We start from the raw sequence: 19,336 nt of genomic DNA, 5'->3' as shown, positions 1-19,336 counted from the left end.
AAATATTTATTATGCCCGTTGATATAAAATAAGGCCGTGTGAATTACAACCCTTATTCTTTTCTATACTTTAATCAACATGTAACTAATACTCTTCTACACGTGACAAATCGGAACTCGGCTCTATACACTCGCAATTACGTTACTGTAATTCTCCCTAATGTTTCTTCAGCTTGTAAACAGAAATGGACAATTTGCGAAGAGAAGCCTCGCGTCTCGTTTTTATAATTGTTAACAATCGACGACTATAAAAATGAGCCGCGTCTCCTCGTCCAAAATTGTCTATTTTTATTTACAAGCTGAAGGATAATTGGGAAGAATTTTGCTATATACTTTTGATTTTTCTGCAAAATTTTTATTACGATAATAATACGCTAATAATATAAATGATGACGAAAAGAATACAATGGCAATATAAATTTTCTGCAAAGTTTCAATATAATAATAATAATAATAACAATAATAGATTAATAATGTAAATGAAAATGAGAACAACATGTATACGGGACACATTCATCCTGACTCTCCCTTAAACGTAACTTCGCACCCCTAGATTGCAGTGTAAATACAAATGTACTTAAAAAAAAGAACCTTATTACATTTGTATCTTTCCATATTTAAAATTACAAATTATACTTTAATTTTCTAATTCTAATCTAATATTTAATTTTCTAAATAAATGAACTTCAATCTACTCAACGGTTTAGTCATTGTGTCCGCAAGATTTCTGTCCGAATCGATTTTAATCGCATCTATAACTTTGTTCTTGCAGTCCCCATATATGAGTATACACTCTGATTCACTCTCCCTCGCACATAATTTCGTTAGATGACAGTCTAAATTAAATACCAATTAAATGCTAAATTAAATTATAGGAAAACTGTGGCCCGTCTTTTTCATTCTTCGGACCCCAATCACCCGACCCTAACTCGACGTTATAGGGGAAAGGGTTGAGATTGTTCAAGCTTCTTACTGAGAATCGAATGCATTTAACAATAAATTTCGATAAAATTCGGCTTGCTGTGACCAGTAACTTTCGCAGCGAAATGATTGAAGCACCCAACGTCTTCAAATTATTACACGTAAATTCACAAGTCAATTAAAATCAATTCTGAAAGCTACGTAGGGTCGAGTCAGGATAACTCCTCGACAAATTGCGATGCCATCCGTGGCGAACTACTGAAACTTGTCCGACGGCGAGTTTCGCTACTTGCTGCCACCGAAATGGTAAGGGGGTAGTTTTTGCAATCAGGACTCCGAAAATCCTAGACAGAGAAAATCCCATAAAAGATGCGATGTCTGTACCAACCCCCAATATTCGAGATATACGTTCAAACGCGCAGCATTTCTCGCGCACGATAGCCTTGAACACTTCGAGACCAAGATCATCACAAATTGGAAATCTGGAAATCGAGGAGAGCGAAATCCGAGTTGGACGAACATCGTCGTCGCGACGCATAGATCGCGGGAACGGAATGAAAGATGAAACTCAGCCCGGTCGAGAACGATCGGAATTAACGCAGCCCGTTTCATTCATACTGTTTGCGTTACATAAATAGGTCTATCGCCGCTGAATCGATCGAATATCCGAGTTTGCGTGCTAGCGGAAGCGCCATGCGACTCCGTAGATTCCAGCGTCCGCTGTGATCTCGTGCATCGTAGCTCGTTAGAACGACGCTCGCGACTTTCTCAGACATTTCCCGACCGAGAACGTGCAAACAGATCTCCGTAAGTACCGCAAACAAAACTGTACGACGCACCGCCTCGAATCGTACAACAGCGACTCCTTAATCGCCCGTCTGTCGCCCCTTGTGCACCCCTCCGCGCGAGCCTCGCGAATTCTCTTCGTCGACGCGAATTCGTCGACGAAAGAAACGTCGACGCGACTCGTCTCGCGTCGCTCGAACCGCGTCGATCGAGTCGAAAGAGCTTCGGTTACACGTAACAGACGACACTGTGATTTCTCCGATTTGTTCCAGAAAACGACGACAATATGCCGTCGGTTCGCCGGATGATCCTCGGACACGTCATGTCCGACTTGTGCACCAAGATGAATCGGACGAAGAAGCTCGAAGGCGATTTGCTCGAGACTCCGATGAAACGATGTTTGTCGACGTTCGACATCACTTTGCTGGGTGAGTATACATGTACATATAGAGCGCGTATTTCTCGCGGCAGTGCGACGTCAACGACGCGATCGTCGTCCAGGATGTCGCGTTGGTTTCCCGATAACGGTTCGAAACCGGAAGCGAGCCATTGCCGCGGCGATACGCGCGGACGAGTCACGCCGGGAAAATGGTAAAACGTTTGCGTTTCAGGTGTCGGGCATATGGTCGGCGCCGGGATCTACGTCCTGACGGGCGCAGTGGCGCACGACACAGCCGGGCCAGGTGTAATTTTAAGCTTCCTGTTCGCCGGCATGGCCTCCCTGCTCGCGGCCCTATGCTACGCGGAATTCGGGGCCCGAGTCCCGAAGGCCGGCAGCGCGTACGTTTACACTTACGTCTCCGTCGGGGAGTTCTGGGCGTTCGTGATCGGTTGGAACATCATCCTGGAGCACATGATCGGTGAGGCCCCGCGATTCGCTCGACGCTAGTCGACGCGAGTACGGTTAAATTCTCCGGAATTGGTCTGACCTCCCTGTCGGAGGCCTGCTCGGCGCTGTTTCTACGCATTTACGCGTTGCACTCCTACGCCTATGATAATTACAGCTCGTAATACAGTGACATAACTTTTTTAACGCTGGAACCACCGAGCTCTAAACGCGACTAATGTATTATATACTGTTTCATAACAATGACAAATTGAAGAAGTTATAATTTCTACGATTTTTGTGATAATATATGCTGAAGAAGTTCCATTTCATGAAGAAGTTCATATAAAAATGTCTAACAGAAACATTTTTATAGCATCAGGAACTGTAAAAGAAAAGATCAGGAAGCAGTCACTTTGACTGGCTCGGTAGTCCCAGCGTTAATTTTGACATTTCAAAACTGAATCTATTTTTAACATATTGCTGACAGTTTTCTGATTAAAATGATACCAAACACGATATAATTTGGAGAGATACACGGTAAATTCTCCCCAATTGTCCCTCGGCTTGTAAACAGAGATGGACAATTCGGGAAGAGGAGATACGATTATTCGAGCCCCGCGGCTCGTTTCCGTAATCATCGATTATTAACCCTTTGCACTCGAGTGGTGTCTCTGACGCACCGCTAAAATTGTTGCTCCACGTGCCAAGATAATTTTTACATTATCAAAGCTTAGATATAAAAGATTGTTAAAAGCCCAACTGTCGTGCGAGTCACAGGACTCAATCTCATATGCACGAAATGTACTTTTTCATATAAAATGGGAATACTATAAGTCAGAAAAGTTAATTTAGATTTACAATTAAAATGGCTTCGAGTGCAAAGGGTTAACTATGAAAACGAACCGCGAGACTCTAAAAATCCCCGTCGAAGTTAAAAAAAGGACACAAGCACTTCACACTAGAATAGAGTCAATTCTCCCCAATTTTCCTTCAGCTTGTAAACCAAAAAAAAAATAGACAATTTGGGAATAATAATAATATTATAATAATTAATAATAATATAATAATCTTTATATTATGATCTTAACTATAGGGAAGATACGATTATTCGAGTCTCGCGGCTCGTTTCTATAGTCGTCGATTATTAACTATGAAAACGAACCGCGAGACTCTAATAATCGCATCTTTCCTATAGTTAAGATCATAATATAGAGATTATTATAGTTGCCGACAATTGGTAACTATAAAAACGAGCTCGTGTAACTGTAAAAGCGAGAATAATCGTATCTCCCCTTTGTTTGTCCCCAAATGCTTTATGTTTGCTTTATGAACTGAAGGAAAATCGGGGAGAATTTACTGAGAGTCAATTGGAGAGTATTTACTGCATTTCCAATACGTCGAATATTTCCATCGCCGGATAGGAGCGGCGTCCGTGGCCAGAGCTTGGAGCGGATACGTGGACTCCTTGGCAGGAGGATCGATCAGCAATTACACCCGGCAGGCGATGCACGGTTACACCATGGGAGAGCCGCTGGGCAATTTTCCGGATCTGCTTGCCGGCGGCCTGTGCCTGGCTTACGCCATGCTGCTCGCGTTGGGCGTCAAGTGTTCGGCGACGGTGAACTCTCTGCTGACTATAGTGAATCTCGGTGTGATGGCACTGGTGATCGGTTTGGGGATCTCGTACGCGAACATTTCGAACTGGAGCAACGAGAACGGAGGATTTCTGCCGTACGGTTTCACCGGCGTGCTAGCAGGTACTGTTTTTTATCGCGAGAATTGTTCGCCGATCGAGTTTCTAATGGCTTTACTGCGATCCGATCAGGTGCGGCAACCTGTTTCTACGCGTTCGTTGGCTTCGACTCGATCGCGACTTCCGGCGAGGAGGCGCGCGACCCGAGTTACAGCATACCGCGAGCAACCATCGTCTCGATGGCTATCGTTACCATTGGGTACGTGATGGTCGGAGCCGCACTCACCCTGGTCGTGCCCTACTGGAACATAAATCCGACCGCGGCTCTTCCCGAAGCCTTCTCGTCCAGGGGAATCCCGTGGGCGAAATACGTGATAAGGTAGGCGCCGCGTCCGCGGTTCCTCGTGTTTCCATGAGAGATTTTTAGATACATTTTTTTTATTCTAGCATATTTTATGTAATAAAAATAAATCCAATCTCGTTATTGTCGTAGATAGACCGCGGATCTTTATGCAAAGTCAAAATTGTCCTCGGCAATCGCAAGACAAACGCAAGCTTTTATCTTCTTTTAATCATTTTTATGAGTTTGTATTAACCCTTTGCCCTCGAGTGGAGACTCTGAGGCGACGCTAAAAATTGCTACACTATTTTCAAAAGAATTTTCACATTATTAAGTTTGTCCGTATTCGATAAATTGTCCAATAATAGAATATACACGTCACATAATATATGTATCAAGTAAAAACAATCATATAAAATGGAAATACTGTAGATTGAAACTCGAGTGCAAAGAGTTAATACATCAACGTTCCTGAGAAAGTGATAGGTGCAATTTAAAATAGCGTCAAGGTTAAAAGATGCATAAAATCCACAGTCTAGTCATAAAATAATATAAATATAATAATAATATAAATAATATAAATAAACGCGTTAAATCGCGTTTTAGAGTTCCATAGTTCTAGCATTAAGGTGGCAACCTGATTGCACAATATTGCACGATGGTTTCAAAAAGTCACCATACGCTAAATTTACGTTCTTTCGGACGAATACTATCGACAGGCCAACGGAGTACAGTAAATTCTCCCCAATTTTCCTCCAGCTTATAAACAAAAATGTAAAATTTAAGAAGAGGAGACTATTCGAGTCTCGCGGCTGGTTTTTGTAGTCGCAGACCATCAACAATCACAAAAACGAGCCGCGAGATTCCAACAATCGCATCTGTTCTTCCCAAATTGTGCATTTCTATTTACAGTAATTCTATTGACGCCCAGATCGTCCACAAAAATAGACAATTTGGGGAAAGGGGGACACGATTATTCGAGCCTTGCGGTTCATTTTTATAGTTACCAATTGTCAACGACTATAAAAACGAGTCGCAGGGCTCGAATAATCGCATCTCCTCTTCCCAAATTCTCCATTTCTGTTCACAAGCCGAGTGACAATTGGAGAGAATTTACCGTACCTTCGACAGAACAATGATCCGACGTCTTAATTATCCAGCGTCGGGGCTCTGTGCGGAATGACGACCACCCTGTTCGGATCCCTGTTCTCCCTGCCGCGGACCATGTACGCCATGGCGAACGACGGCTTGCTGTTCGGCTTCCTGGGTCACATAAGCGAACGCACGCAGGTCCCGGTTCTCAATCTGGCCATCAGCGGCTCGTTCAGCGCGTTGATCGCGTTGCTGTTCGATCTCCAACACCTGGTCGAGTTCATGTCCATCGGCACCTTCTTGGCGTACACGATCGTTTCGGCCAGCGTGATCATACTGAGGTACCGACCCGAGAAGAAAACGCCCCCGCCCTCGACGGCAGGCACCCCGAGCAGCTTGGCATCGCCACCGACGGAGAGCGCCGATTCGAACAGCGATTGCAACAGCGTTACATCCGCCGAGTCCGAAGTGAGTGGATCGACGACGACGCTTGTTCTATCGAGATATTTCACCTCGCCTTTCTATTCTATTTCTATTCTATTTCTTTCGCAGTTGCTGTGCTCCGGCGAAGGCGCTGGTAAACTGAAACCGAGGTACACGTGGCTGGTCCACGTTCTGGGGAACTGCAAGCCCGGGAGCGCGGTGGACGGCTGCGTGATGATCTACACGATCGGATGCGTTGCTCTTTGCGCGTTGATCATCTTGATCTCTCAAACGTGCACCACGTCGTGGAGCGGCAGGGACTATCTGGTCGTGGCGAACGTCGTTCTATTGTTGATCGGAAGCAAGTATCACGCTGCTGTTCCTATGCTTACCTATAATAGATTTTTGTAATAGTGACTAGACCAGAAATAGTTTTATTTTCTTATGTACTAGAAAATTTGGTAAAGAAACTTTTTTTTGAAATACTAGTTGCATATGGAAATAACATTACAAATATATTCAACTACGTAATACAAATGCTACGATAAATTCTCCCTAATTGACCTCTCTCAGATCGTGCACGAAAGTGGACAATTATTAGGTTGAGAGATCGTCGACAAAACTAATCGTATATCTCCTCTTCTCAAATTGTCTACTTTTGTGCACAATCTGAGCGTCGATAAGGAAAGAATGTACTGTATTTCAAAATAGTTTATTTGCCAAACTCTCTATTACACGAGAACGTGAAGATGTTTATAGTCCAGTTGCTGTTTGAAAAATCCATTCTTCCCCGGTCTCGCTGATTTGCAACGAAACCGCTTCGCAGGTCTGCTGATCATCGGCGCGCACCAGCAGAATCATGGCACAGGCAAATTTCGAGTGCCCATGGTGCCCTTGGTGCCGGCATTGAGTATCCTGTTCAACATCGGACTGATGTTTCATCTGTCTCTCCTAACTTGGCTGCGGTTCCTCGTGTGGATGATAGCCGGTGAGTCGATCGGATTACGAATAGAATGCGTGACATCGATGCCGATCGAATGCTGACCCGTGTAATTTCCGTTTCGCCAGGGATGCTGATCTATTTCCTGTACGGAATCCACTACAGCAAAGAAGCGGCCAGCCCGAATTCTTATTCGATCCTGATGGCGACCTCGGAGGCCGGCAGGGGAGCCAGATGGGGCGCGACATTGCGCGTCAATCAGAAAACCGATAAGCTTCCGATTTTAAACGACGACGATTTGGTTCGCTAGTAGCCCGCGGCTAATTTATCGGGACCGTGCGACGTATAAATTCATTGTAACGATACGTCGGTCGCGGCGGCGTGAAATACGAGCATTCGTTTCCTTTGTCGGGATTTCAAAATACAGTAAATTCTCCCGAATTCTCCTTCAGCTTGTAAACAAAAGTGGACGATCCGGGGAAGAGGGGATACGATTATTCGAGCCTCGCGACTCGTTTTTGTAGCTGATCGATCGATCGACGATTGTAAAAACGAGGTGCGATGCTCGAAGACGGTGATTTCTCCCGAATTCGCGCTTAGATCGCGCGCAAAAATGGGCAATTTGTGAAGAGGTGATCTCTTGCGGCTCGTTTTTATAGTTGTCGACAATCGGTAACTATAGAAACCACAAGACTCGAAAAATCGTATCTGCTCTTCCCAAATCGTCCATTTTTGTGCGCAATTCGAGCGCGAATTAGAGAGAAATTACTGCAATCGAATCTCCTCTTCTCTAAATTGTCCACTTTCGTCCACGAACTGATGGAAAATTAAGGAGAATTTGTTGTACATTGATACGAAGCGCAGAGAGCGAGAGATGGGCCGAGAGAGTCTTCGTATACGCGAATCCATACAGCTGTATCTCGCGGATTAACCCGTTCAACATTGTGCAAGTTACGTCGTAATCGGCCAGCTACGTTGATCGTCTTTAACCTCGATTAGTGCTAGACCGAGAGAATTAGCTGAATTAACTTAGGTTTCGTTACGCACAAATTTCTACGTTCTTCGTTCGATCGTGTATTGTACGAGCGCGCGCGCCGGCTTTCCGCGCTGATCCGCGTATATATATTTAGTTCGATATTTTCGTACGTAAGTAAGGACGAAAGTTTACGAGACAATACATACGTATAGTACAATAGCGGAGTTCAGACCGATTTACAATTGCATTACGTTGCGATCGGACTCATCGACGAACCTCTTCGGAACGTTCGGTCTTGAAGATGTCGCGTAATCGAGGAAAAGAAGAAAAGGCGCGCGGGTAACAGTTGCGACGTTTTCGACAATGACAATACAAAACGACTTTGATATCGATCGAAATCGTCGCGATCCATTTGCGAACCGTCGACGCGCAGCGTCCTACGATTATCCGGCATTTTCGTTGTTCCAGCACAGGAGAAAATATACAGGGTGTTCCGTAATTCCGTTAACAGCTGGGAAGGGATGATTCCCGAGGTCGTTCGAAGCAACTTATTCCTCGGCGAAAATGCAATCCGCGGCTTCGTTCGCGAGCTATTAACGAAAAACAACGATCACGCCTCTCATTGGTCAGTCTTGTTTTGTTAATAACTCGCAAACGAAGCCGCGGATCGCATTTTCGCTGAGGAAAAAGTTGCTTCGAATGGCCTCGGGAATCATCCCTTTCCTGGCGCTAACATAATCACGGAATCACCCCTTCCCGGGTGCGAACATAATTATGGAACACCCTGTAGAAATTACGACCACCCGAGGGAGTGTTGCAGACTTTTACGATCAAACGGAGGACACTGTTGCGAGATCGTAACCACATCGTACAAATTTTTAACGCCCGGCGGTATCACGCGCGGTATTATTGCGCGGGGCGAGAGATTAATTGTTAACCGCGGATCGCTCGAACGTTCGACGTAAATAGTAATTAACAGGAGACTCGAGTAGCGCGCGTTCGAAGCGATTCGCCTTTCGCGCGACGTTCGAAATCCGTTGCGCACAAACGCCGAGCGCGAGAACCATAGAGAATTTATATGTATGTACCCAAACAATTTTCTGGAACGTGTGTACGCATAGTTTTCTTCTTCCTTTTTTTTCGGGAGCTTTTGCTGTACGATAGAGCGTACGTACGACCGTACAAATTCCACGCGTACGTTTAGCATATGCCAGCATTTGTTCGTTGTCGCGCGTCGATCCGACGCGCGCCGTTTAACGATTGTATAATTGTATATACGTAAATCTCTGCGTAGCAGCGGTACCAAAGTTATTGTCAGCGTGTGTGCCGCACACGCACACGTATTACCTTCTAATAGAAAATGTTTACCATTGGAGAACGAATTTTATTCCCCGACAGATACAATCATCCCGATCGCGCTCGCGATCCTGTCCCCGATCGGGGGAAACGCGCTTGTAACGCGGCTTGATAACGGATTAACGAGAGTCGTTAATAACGAGCAATCGCGCGGAAGTTTACGAGCGACGTCCAGAAGTTCGAATAAAAAGGGGTAGGCTCGGCGTACGAAGATCGCAGTAATCGCCGAATCTCATCTCGAGGAAACGCGAGTTCGCTGGTTCGCAATATGTTCGCACGACTGGTCCTGGTCTTCGCGGCGATCTTCGGTTTCGTCTATGCGCGAAACATCGAGTGCTGCGAGTCCGAGACTTCGACGATGCTCGACGGGGCTGCCGCTGTCGAAACCGTAAGTACGCACGCCGCGTTCACGGCGACGTTTCCGCGGCGACGTATTCACGGCTGTAGCTGCATTTCGAACAGATGGAACACCAGAGCGTGCCAGGGACGGAGAATCAGCAGCAGCCGGTTCACGTGGACATCTTGCCGCGAACGATAACCAGACCGGCCGCGAGTCACGCGCACGCCGTTCCGACGCATCCGAAAAAAAGGGCGATCGGCGACAAGCGAAAGGAGGATCCGCAGCAGCAGCAGATGGATCCGCGGCCGGGTTGTTGCGGTTAAGAGAACGAGTTACAAACGCAACGCTTACAAATAGTACTTAAGTGCACGCGATAGATATCTTTTACTCCGACTTTTCTTGCTTGTCTTTCGTCGGTCGTCATCGGATAGCGAACGCTGAATAAAATATCGATTGCCGTATTATCAACGAACAGTGTCTCGACGGTTTTATTTCGCTGCTACCGCCGACAAGACGCGGAAAAGCTACGTTTCTAATACTATGGGAGCGATAGAACAGAGCTTCTTCTTCTTCTTCATTGTACTTGGAAAACTTTTATTCACGTCACTTAAGTACTTATTATGTCCTACGCAGAGAATTCTTAGTCGGTACCGCGATTTTGTGAAACGTTTCGACAAAAAACCAATAAGAAATACCGTCAATTCTGAACAAGTGCACAAGTAATATATTACATATATTACAACGTAAATAAGATGATTAACCTTCATGGAAGGATAACACGGTTTCGTAATGCACCACAAATGCGTCGATGCAGTATATATCTACTAGTCTACCGCATACTGGGAGTGTGGAGTCATGGAATGTCTGCGGCCCGAACGATGCACCGCCGCGAACAAATTTTCGTGAAGTCGGGGCGCAACGCCAAACGTAATTCGTTTTACGGAATGAACGCGGTACTTGGTTACAAATTTAACGTGACCATTTTGTGCCGAACGTACGATATAAATTATTGTATCCCGCGGGCAAAACTTTTTGTAAACATCGAACCACCTGGAATACTCGTCGCAAGCTGCTCGTACAAAAGTTACCGGTAAGTATTCGACGACACGCAGTCTGTACAAAAGTTGCTTCCCGAATGAACAAAGCTGATGCACATGAACGAAATGCGGGCCCGAAACCGGGCCGTACAGTTAATTTCTTTTCTTTTTTTTTCCGGTTGCGCTAAAAAGATTGGAACACTTGTTAAATGTGCGGGGAAATGATCCGAGCGCGGAATCGATCGCGCGCGATCGTAAATGAATGAATTCATACAACCTCCTAATGTAACTGCAGGTACCGTGGCGACAATCGTTCACATCGACTCAATACTGTTATCTGGTCTGCTTCGAAAGTATCGCTTTCCAAGCAGACATCGGTCTCGCTTGCAAGATTTCGATTTTCCGTCGGCCCCACCTGAGCCAAACCAACCCGATAATTAAACATAAAATGCTTTCGATGTAATAGCCATCGAGCTGCATATTGCAGACGCCGTTGTGCGTGTTCGTGCAATGCTGAAATACGAAATACATAGGATAACATACGCTTGGACACAGCCGAGCAAATAAATTGGTTAAATTGGTATATCTCGAACGAGATGCGAGAGCACTCGAACCAGACGATCTCGGAGAACGATATTAGGCGTTGTGAAATTAATGCGGACCAACCTCTCTCTCCGAAATTGTGCTACAGTCGTTCGAAGGATTGGTGCTACATTGCCGCAACGTTAGCGGATCGACGAACCAGAGAGCCGCCGTTGCTGGCCAGTTGCCTCCCAGATTGTGCACGGTGTTCAGTAACGTCATATAAGTACCGCCAACCGCAGGATCGCTAATTTTCGCGAAGAACGCCATGGACGCCACGAACATGCTACTTGTAAAAACCTAGGGTGGAAAGAATCGAGAGACATTCATTCGATACGGTAATCGGCTCTTCTCGGGTCGTCGGCCCTAATTCGTCTAATTGTATTTTCCGTACCTGATGCGCAAGGTAGACCGCCACCAGGGCAACGAAATAGTACACCGGAACGTGTCCACCCGTTATTACGTACGGTGTTATCCACACCAAAAATGCTGCTACCAGTCCGAAAGCTAATCTATACAATTAATTACAAATGCGTGTTAAGGATCCTCTTAATCTCTGTGTTTCTCTCGGTAGCGAAAACGCGATTGTTTTCTTATCGTTCCTGTTATACCTATAGGGCATTGCCTTTATGTAGACGTCCATCGGTTTCGGACCAGCAGTGTATTTCGAGATTGCTAGCGGCAACAGTATCTGAAGCGGTATCAATGGTACCGCCATGAGGGCGATCTTTTCTTTCGGTATACCGGCTTCGACCAGTTTCAAACCAGTGACCGCGTCGCAAGCGGAGAATCCTATCTATAATCACCGATAATGACATTTTAATTCTAATTCTCTGATAGCCGAGCACGCTACGCTCGGCGTGCCGCATCATGATCCATTTAACTGCTGACCTTGGCTGTTAACAAAAGCACGATTATGGTCTTTATCGATGGTAATTTCACGATGTTCCAAAGCGATCGGTAAGCGTGCTTGATATTTGTACTCAATTCCTCGTTTTTATGCACTCTCTCGACACCCTCGTGTTTGAACAACGCGATCAGTGTAGTCGCGATTACGAAAACCCAGCCCCAGAAGCGAATAAATCCTGTTAGAGAGAACAACGGGATATAATTATTTCACAGGTCCGAATGCCGGTCCCGCGAATAATTTCTTACCGGACAGGGTCAAAATGCCCTCGCTAGACGGAGTAGATCTTAGATAGCTGTTACAAAATTCCGCGGACTCTAATGCCATGAAAAGCACGTATCCGATAAAATAACCGGCCGTTTGTCCGACGCTGTTACACGTGGACGCGTAGCCCACATTGCACCTTAAGACACAAACAGGAATGCATTCTTGTAGGAATATCCTTACACGATAAAAATACGTATTAACCGAATCGATGCCTGTACCTTTTCAACATTGTTAAAGCCCAGCCGTCCACCACGATATCTTGAGTCGCGGCAAGGACGTTAGACGTAAAAAACACTACGGTCAACATGCCTATGTTAGGCTTGACGTTACCGTCGCCCAACCACAGATCTATCCGGCTAGATAAGAGCAGCATAAAAAATCCCATTAAGTACTGCGTGGGAATCAACCATGTTTTCCTTCTGCCAAATTTCCTATAGAATATAGAGTCTACTATCGGAGCCCATAGCAGTTTCAACGAGAAAGGCCACTGAACGAAACTGAATTCAGCCTGGGGATAAAAAAAAATTAGGGATAAATACTGTAACATGTTATTGTAAAAGCAGGCAATTAAAGGCAATCCCTGATTACCTGTTGACGATAAGAAACATCCCTGTTCTGGAGCAGCATAGGAATAGAGCCGCACAGACCCAGAGGTATACCTTGCAGCAGGTATAAAAATAAAAGTATAACGATGTTCTTCTCGTCACCACGTAAATCCGATGGCTCTTGCACGTGGTAGGACTCCGGAAGATCGTCGTCCACGCTCTCGTCTTTCGACATTTTTCTTCTGGTACTCATGTGGAACGACGGCGTACGATCGCGTTTACCAAAATCAACTTGTCAACGGAACAGATGTTCCACTCGCATGCGCGTCAACTTCCTGATTTTAGTACGCTTACGTTCGCCAACGGTACCGAGCGTTTCATGGGGTTAGATCGTTACCGTGATTCGGTTCCAATAACGATGCTAACATGCGTCTAATCCGTCGAATATCACACAGTCATTCTAGATCGAAAAGACGGCTTACACAATAACAATATTAATTATTTATGCGTCGCGACGACGTGGACACCGTACGTGCATAACCTTAATATTTCCGCTGTATTGTAACAATGGTATTTCGTACGGTATCGAGGAGCAACTATGCTGTCAGGAGTTCCAATCGCTGAACCGACTCTTGGACTACATTTGCACTTCAGGTTTACGAACCAGAAAGTGAAGCATAAAGCGTTTCAAAGTTGCCACGTTGTTTTCTTTAAGGACACGTCAGTTCCATAGCGAGTACCCTCACTCCTTCGTAAAGCCACATGTACGTCACCGTTACAATATATCTGCTAGACTGTCGTAATTAATGGTTCCAGGCGACCCTGCGTTGTGCATTTCCAGGCAACGACGGCGCCTCTTTCGGAGGAAACACGAAGCTCCGTACGGGGTTCGTACAGCGCCAATTAGGACGGTGACAAAACGCTCAAACTGTTAGCCAAAGTCGACCGTCGGTAATTTGGCTAATAGTTTGAGCGTTTTGCCACCGTCCTAATTGGCGCTGTACGGACTCCGAAGGGAGCTTCGTTCTTTCTCCACAAGAGGCGCCACCTTCACCTGCAGGGCAGACGAATTGTACACAATGCAGGGTCGCCTAAAAACAATAATTATGTCGAAATTAGGGCATAAAATGAAAAACCAAGGACACAGGATTGTTCAGGAGAATCTGCTCCATCAATATCGCATGAAAAAACAATTAACAACGTTGCGAAACATAATTAATTGCTATTTGAAGGTCGATCATATATTATGTTAAATAATTACATTTTGCAGAGCTGTCGTTCGGTTTTTGTACACGAAATCGACGCAGCAGATTCTTCTGAACAGATCTGTGTCCTCGGATCACGTTTTGGTTGTTTAATTTAACCGTAATTAATGTTATTCTGGCGTCTATACACAGCGCATATGTAGCGAAAGTGGCGCCTCTTGTGGAGAAAAAACGAAGCTCCCTTCGGAGTCCGTACAGCGCCAATTAGGACGGTGGCAAAACGCTCAAACTGTTAGCCAAATTGACTTGGCTACCAGTTTGAGCGTTTTGCCACCGTCCTAATTGGCGCTGTACGGACTCCGAAGGGAGCTTCGCTCTTTCTCCGCGAGAGGCGCCACAATCGCCGAAGTGTGCAGAATGCGGAGCCGCTTAAAAACATCAATAATGGCAAAATTGAGCAACCAAAAAGTAAACCAAGGGCGCGGAACTCTTCAGAAGAATCAGTTACATCGATATCGTAGATAATCACCTTCACTATCGTGAAATATCACTTCATTAAACGCTTTCTCGCAAAATTGTTTATTGTCATTCTGATTCCGGTCGTTGCCGAACAATCTTATAACAATTCGATTAAAATCTATCATATGTATATATCGTCGATCAGATTCCAGATAATTTCAGTTTCAGAAATTCATCCTTTCCCCGATCGTCGTAGCAGTTATTCTGCGATCGGTTCTTCAAAGGGGACGCTTGTAACTCCTCATCCTTAAATATTCTTTGAAATCCTGCAAAGAGAAACGGTAATAAAGGCAACAGAAATCTTCCGAATATGATTGATTAAATTAAACGAATCTAGTTGGAATCTAATTGTCGACAGATGCGTTGACCTGGTCTAAGTCAAGGAGCGACATAAGTACCTCAAAGCTGTCTGGAATCCTTGAAATGTACTCGAAACGCGCATCCTCCTCTTCCGTAGACAAATTGGACCGTTTTTTCCTTCCTGCCGATACGATGCCGATCGGAAGAAGAACTGGATTCGTGGCTAATGCAGCGGCTGCACCGATCAGGGCAACTCCAGCTAACGCTTTCAAAGCCACGGCCTAAAACAGGAAGAAAGTCGTGAATGAAAAGAAGTATGTTCGAACGCGGGTTCGACGAACGTATTACGCTAGAAACAAAACTTCTCAAGGACAAGTACTATTCTTCTCTGAGCAGCAGTTCCTTCTTATGTAATCCCGATATAGAGGGACTGCCAATAACTTATAATTTTCTTAAACAATGTCCCATGAGAACAGAGAAACTAACCCTTAGCGGCAACCCTTAGCAACAACCCTGTGCTAAATAAACCATCTGGTTAAAAGCATTAATAAATAAATAAATGAATGAATGAATAAATAAATAAATAAAAAATAAAGACAGAAAGAAAGAAAGAAAAATGAATAAATAAAAAATAAAGACAGCAAGAAAGGAAGAAAAATGAATAAATAAAAAAATAAAGACAGAAGGAAAGAAAGAAAAGTAAATAAATAAAAAATAAAGACAGGAAGAAAGAAAGAAAAACGAATAAATAAAAAATAAAGACAGAAGGAAAGGAAAAAAATGAATAAATAAAAAATAAAGACAGAAAGAAAAAAAGAAAAATGAATAAATAAAAAATAAAGACAGAAAGAAAGGAAGAAAAACGAATAAATAAAAAATAAAGACAGAAAGAAAGGAAGAAAAACGAATAAATAAAAAATAAAGACAGAAAGAAAGGAAGAAAAATGAATAGATGAAAGACAGACAGAAAGAAAGAAACAAAAATGAATAAATACTACAACCGCATCCATGTAATACCTTCTGGGTCTGAATATTTGGTACGGAGGGAGCACTCCCTTCCGGGAAATTCGGCTCCGCTGGTCCGAATTCATCGCCATTGGCGAGGGATCCCGAAATTCCGTAAGCACTGCTCGTCGACCCGGTGGAACTGGACGGTCTGCCACCGCTGTATCCTCCTCCGTAACCACCGTTGCCATAACTGTACCCTCCAGAAAATCCGGTCTCGTAGCCACCGGGTCTGCGGGTACTTTCACTCGCATAGCTCGGACGGAAAGCGAACCTAACGTTTGCACGAAAGCACGTTCAGCGATCCGTTCAGCGATCCAGCCAGCGATCTGTCTGATCAATCGGTTACCTATCTCCTGAGTGACTGCCTTCGTAGCTGCCGCCGGGGTTGTTTCCGCCCGCGGGTCTTCGCGTGATCCCGTTCGAATCCGGAGGCTGCCCCTGCCATCCGTATCTAGAAATCGTCCGATTAATTATCTTTCTTTCTTATTTTTTTCTTTTTTCTAGAAAGCTCTCCAGTCCCTTCGAACAGTACCTGTCGACCGGTAAACGTTCGCCGTATCGCGTCGAGTGTCGGTCAGCGTCCGCGGGGATCTTGTGATAATTATCTGGTCGCGTCGACGAGCCGGAAGCAGCGTGCCTGGGCCCGCAACAGCTGGAACTTGCGAATTTTAATGGATCGTGATGCATACCTTCGCGGATCGAGGAATTATTCGACGATTCTTTGCGGGGGTGTTCTAGTGCGAACTTTTGGAAAAATCCCCGTCGAAGTTAGAAAAAGACACAAGCACTTCACACTAGAATACAGTAAATTCTCTCCAATTTTCTTCTAACTTGTAATAAAAATAAATAAATAGACAATTTAGGAAGAGGAGATACGATTATTCGAGCCTCGCGGCTCGTTCCTATAGTCGTCGATTATTAACTATGAAAACGAACCGCGAGACTCTACTAATCGCATCTTTCCTATAGTTGAGAGATTATAATAATAATTATATATATTATATATATAATATATTAATATATATAATAATATAAATAAAAATAATATATATAATATAATATATATTAATAATTATTATTAATAATTATATTATATATTAATATATTATAATAATTATAATAATAAATAAAGATTATTATAGTTGTTGACAATTGATAGCTATAAAAACGAGCTCGAACAATCGTATCTCCTCTTTCCAAATCGTCCAGTTTTTGCGTTATAAACCGAAGGAAAATCGGGGAGAATATCCCGCGCCCCCCTTAAATAATGCAACTTATCTCTCGGGTCGCTTTCGACCCGATGAACGGTCGCCCTCGACTGCTTCTCCAGGCTTCTGTCGTGCGCCTCGGTGTCGTTCGCCGATTGTTGCGGATTCGAAGTGTTCCAGCCGCGTACGATATTGATGAACAAATTGTCGCCGCCGGGGTCCCTCTTCGCCGGCTGTTCGGTCAGATTGTACCTCGTTTTCTCGCAGTGCGCGCAGCAAACGATCGTAGCCAACAGATAAGCGCGGATCAGTGGTCGCGCCATGACGATATAAACGGTTGAATGAAAAACGCTCTTCTCGAAACTTCTTCGCGAGCTCTGGCCCCGCGGATTTCGGTGAGAAGACGCCGCGAAAGTGACTCTTACCTTCGCAGAGTTTCACCTTTTTATGGAACGGTCACGCATGGCGAATTGTCGCGCATTTACCCTTCAGGACTGCTGGCACCCGACCGTCTGCCCTGCTGGCCGGCTCGGGATCGTTCCGCGATCGTCGTTCCACGTTTATTTCCATGTTCCATCGACTCTTCCGATCGATTCGCCGTTCGATGCCCGCGGTTATCCGTTGGAAAGCCGACGGTAGGACGGCAAAGGAAACGCCGTTTACAAGGAGATGGCTCGCCGCGACGGTTTTTCGTTGCGTCCCTGTGAACTACAAAGTGTGACAAAACGGTGCACAGGAGTGTGTCGGTGAAAATAAAGTGGCGCGGGTGAGTCAACGCCGCTTCTATTCTTCCACGGACACACAACAGCCGACTGTTTTCAATTAAAGTCGCTGTTTTTTTTTTTTCTTTGCAGCAGTTTTGCACCGAATATTATTGTCGCCGTAGGGAACACGACGATTAATCACGGAACGGGGAATCCGCGAGGTTTCGCGTCTCGAAACGAGGAGACGAGCCACGGTTGCAGCGCGACGACGGACGCGGTAATTCCGCGATCGCGAGATCGCTGCTCGTTTAAATAACACGCGCGAGAAGTCCCGATTAATTTGAATAATAAACAGATTACGGCCGCGTTCCCGTTGGCGCGTCGTTTAATTAATCCGCGAATGGCACTACATTTTCCCGGAAGTTCAAGACGCGTGTCGCGAGCACACATACACACACACACATATATCTTGTTTCTTTTTTTTTCTCTCTCTCTCTCTCTCTATATATATATATGTATATATGTATATGTATATCTCGTCCGCTTTCTCGTCGCGCGGCTTAAAATCCTCGGCCGCGTCGCGCAAGTTGTATGTTCCCATTGCAAAAGGACCTCGGCCTGCCGGCGGCTTCGTTCGTTCCATCTTTTCAAAACTTTCCGAAGGCCTCTCGCTGCTCGCCGCATCCGGCCGGCGTTTTCGAGCGTGGCTTCCGACGTTACAAAATCCCGAAAGGTACGCCGGAATAATTTGTTCCGCCTGGATATTTACGGCCGTTGAAACCGATTCGGTTGCGTCATATCTCGAATTTTATCTACGGCTGTGCCAAGGCTATTTTTAAAAAGGTAATAGACGACGAGAAGGAAACGCGCGATTACGACGCGGCTCGCATCGCCGATAGATACTGGCAGATAAAATGTAATCGCGGACACCCGGGAGAGACGGTCGATGTCGCGAAAGTTGCGACGACGTTCGACGCGAATCCGCGGCGAAATCGAATTTCGAGATTGCGATCCGCCATCCGGCGACGGGAGACCCGGCGGCGAGAAATCGGCGCCACCTGCGTTTGATTTAATTCGATTTATATTTGGAGTTTTTATTCGATTTAAGATTCGGTTCGATTCGATTCGATTCAATTTGATTTAAGATTTAGCTTGAATTTTTATTTGATTTAAGATTTAGTTCGATTCAATTTGATTTAAGATTTAGTTTGATTTTTTATTTGATTTAAGATTTGGTTCGCTTCAATTTCATTTAATTTCATTTAAGATTTAGTTCGCTTCAACTGGATTTATATATATAATTTCATTTAAGATTTAGTTTGCCTCAATTTGATTTAATTTCATTTAAGATTTAGCTTG

General features: G+C 44.8%; 4 protein-coding genes across 6 annotated transcripts; 2 read left to right on the top strand and 2 right to left on the bottom strand.

The window, feature by feature from the left end:
- Positions 1-39: 39 nt before the first annotated feature.
- LOC117222596 (cationic amino acid transporter 4) lies at positions 40-9,377 on the top strand. Its single transcript, XM_033474368.2, has 9 exons — positions 40-1,727; positions 1,979-2,134; positions 2,318-2,566; positions 3,957-4,292; positions 4,361-4,607; positions 5,729-6,128; positions 6,213-6,444; positions 6,910-7,071; positions 7,152-9,377. The coding sequence occupies exons 2-9, from the start codon at positions 1,993-1,995 to the stop codon at positions 7,331-7,333; spliced, it is 1,950 nt and encodes a 649-aa protein (XP_033330259.2). The 5' UTR covers positions 40-1,727; positions 1,979-1,992; the 3' UTR covers positions 7,334-9,377.
- Positions 9,378-9,608: 231 nt separating this feature from the next.
- On the top strand, positions 9,609-10,167 carry LOC117222550 (uncharacterized). The gene is made up of 2 exons (XM_033474304.2): positions 9,609-9,743; positions 9,818-10,167. The coding sequence occupies exons 1-2, from the start codon at positions 9,624-9,626 to the stop codon at positions 10,016-10,018; spliced, it is 321 nt and encodes a 106-aa protein (XP_033330195.1). The 5' UTR covers positions 9,609-9,623; the 3' UTR covers positions 10,019-10,167.
- Positions 10,168-10,396: 229 nt separating this feature from the next.
- Positions 10,397-13,838, bottom strand: LOC117222549 (acetyl-coenzyme A transporter 1). 2 transcript variants are annotated; one of them, XR_004490719.2, is made up of 9 exons: positions 13,077-13,838; positions 12,707-12,996; positions 12,470-12,624; positions 12,206-12,399; positions 11,926-12,110; positions 11,709-11,826; positions 11,399-11,614; positions 11,010-11,245; positions 10,397-10,916 (listed from the first exon to the last, which is right to left on the bottom strand). XR_004490719.2 is itself a non-coding variant. In XM_033474303.2 (9 exons), exons 2-9 carry the CDS (start codon positions 13,284-13,286, stop codon positions 11,066-11,068), a joined length of 1,548 nt encoding a protein of 515 aa, XP_033330194.1. In that variant the 5' UTR covers positions 13,287-13,493; positions 13,575-13,838; the 3' UTR covers positions 10,397-11,065. The 2 variants fall into 2 exon arrangements, 1 of the variants encoding a protein (XP_033330194.1); XM_033474303.2 differs by having other exon boundaries at positions 10,397-11,245; positions 13,077-13,493; positions 13,575-13,838.
- Positions 13,839-14,801: 963 nt separating this feature from the next.
- LOC117222573 (uncharacterized) lies at positions 14,802-19,263 on the bottom strand. 2 transcript variants are annotated; one of them, XM_033474341.2, is made up of 6 exons: positions 17,344-19,263; positions 16,598-16,724; positions 16,412-16,516; positions 16,075-16,336; positions 15,156-15,338; positions 14,802-15,023 (listed from the first exon to the last, which is right to left on the bottom strand). In XM_033474341.2, the coding sequence occupies exons 1-6, from the start codon at positions 17,594-17,596 to the stop codon at positions 14,976-14,978; spliced, it is 978 nt and encodes a 325-aa protein (XP_033330232.2). In that variant the 5' UTR covers positions 17,597-19,263; the 3' UTR covers positions 14,802-14,975. The 2 variants fall into 2 exon arrangements, with proteins under 2 accessions (XP_033330232.2, XP_033330231.2); XM_033474340.2 differs by lacking the exon at positions 14,802-15,023 and having other exon boundaries at positions 15,087-15,338.
- Positions 19,264-19,336: the final 73 nt, after the last annotated feature.

The sequence above is a fragment of the Megalopta genalis genome, chromosome 4, assembly GCF_051020955.1.
Source record: "Megalopta genalis isolate 19385.01 chromosome 4, iyMegGena1_principal, whole genome shotgun sequence".
NCBI lineage: Eukaryota > Metazoa > Arthropoda > Insecta > Hymenoptera > Halictidae > Megalopta > Megalopta genalis.
Note: the sequence above shows the minus strand (reverse complement) of the source record. Positions and strands in the feature narration are given on the sequence as shown.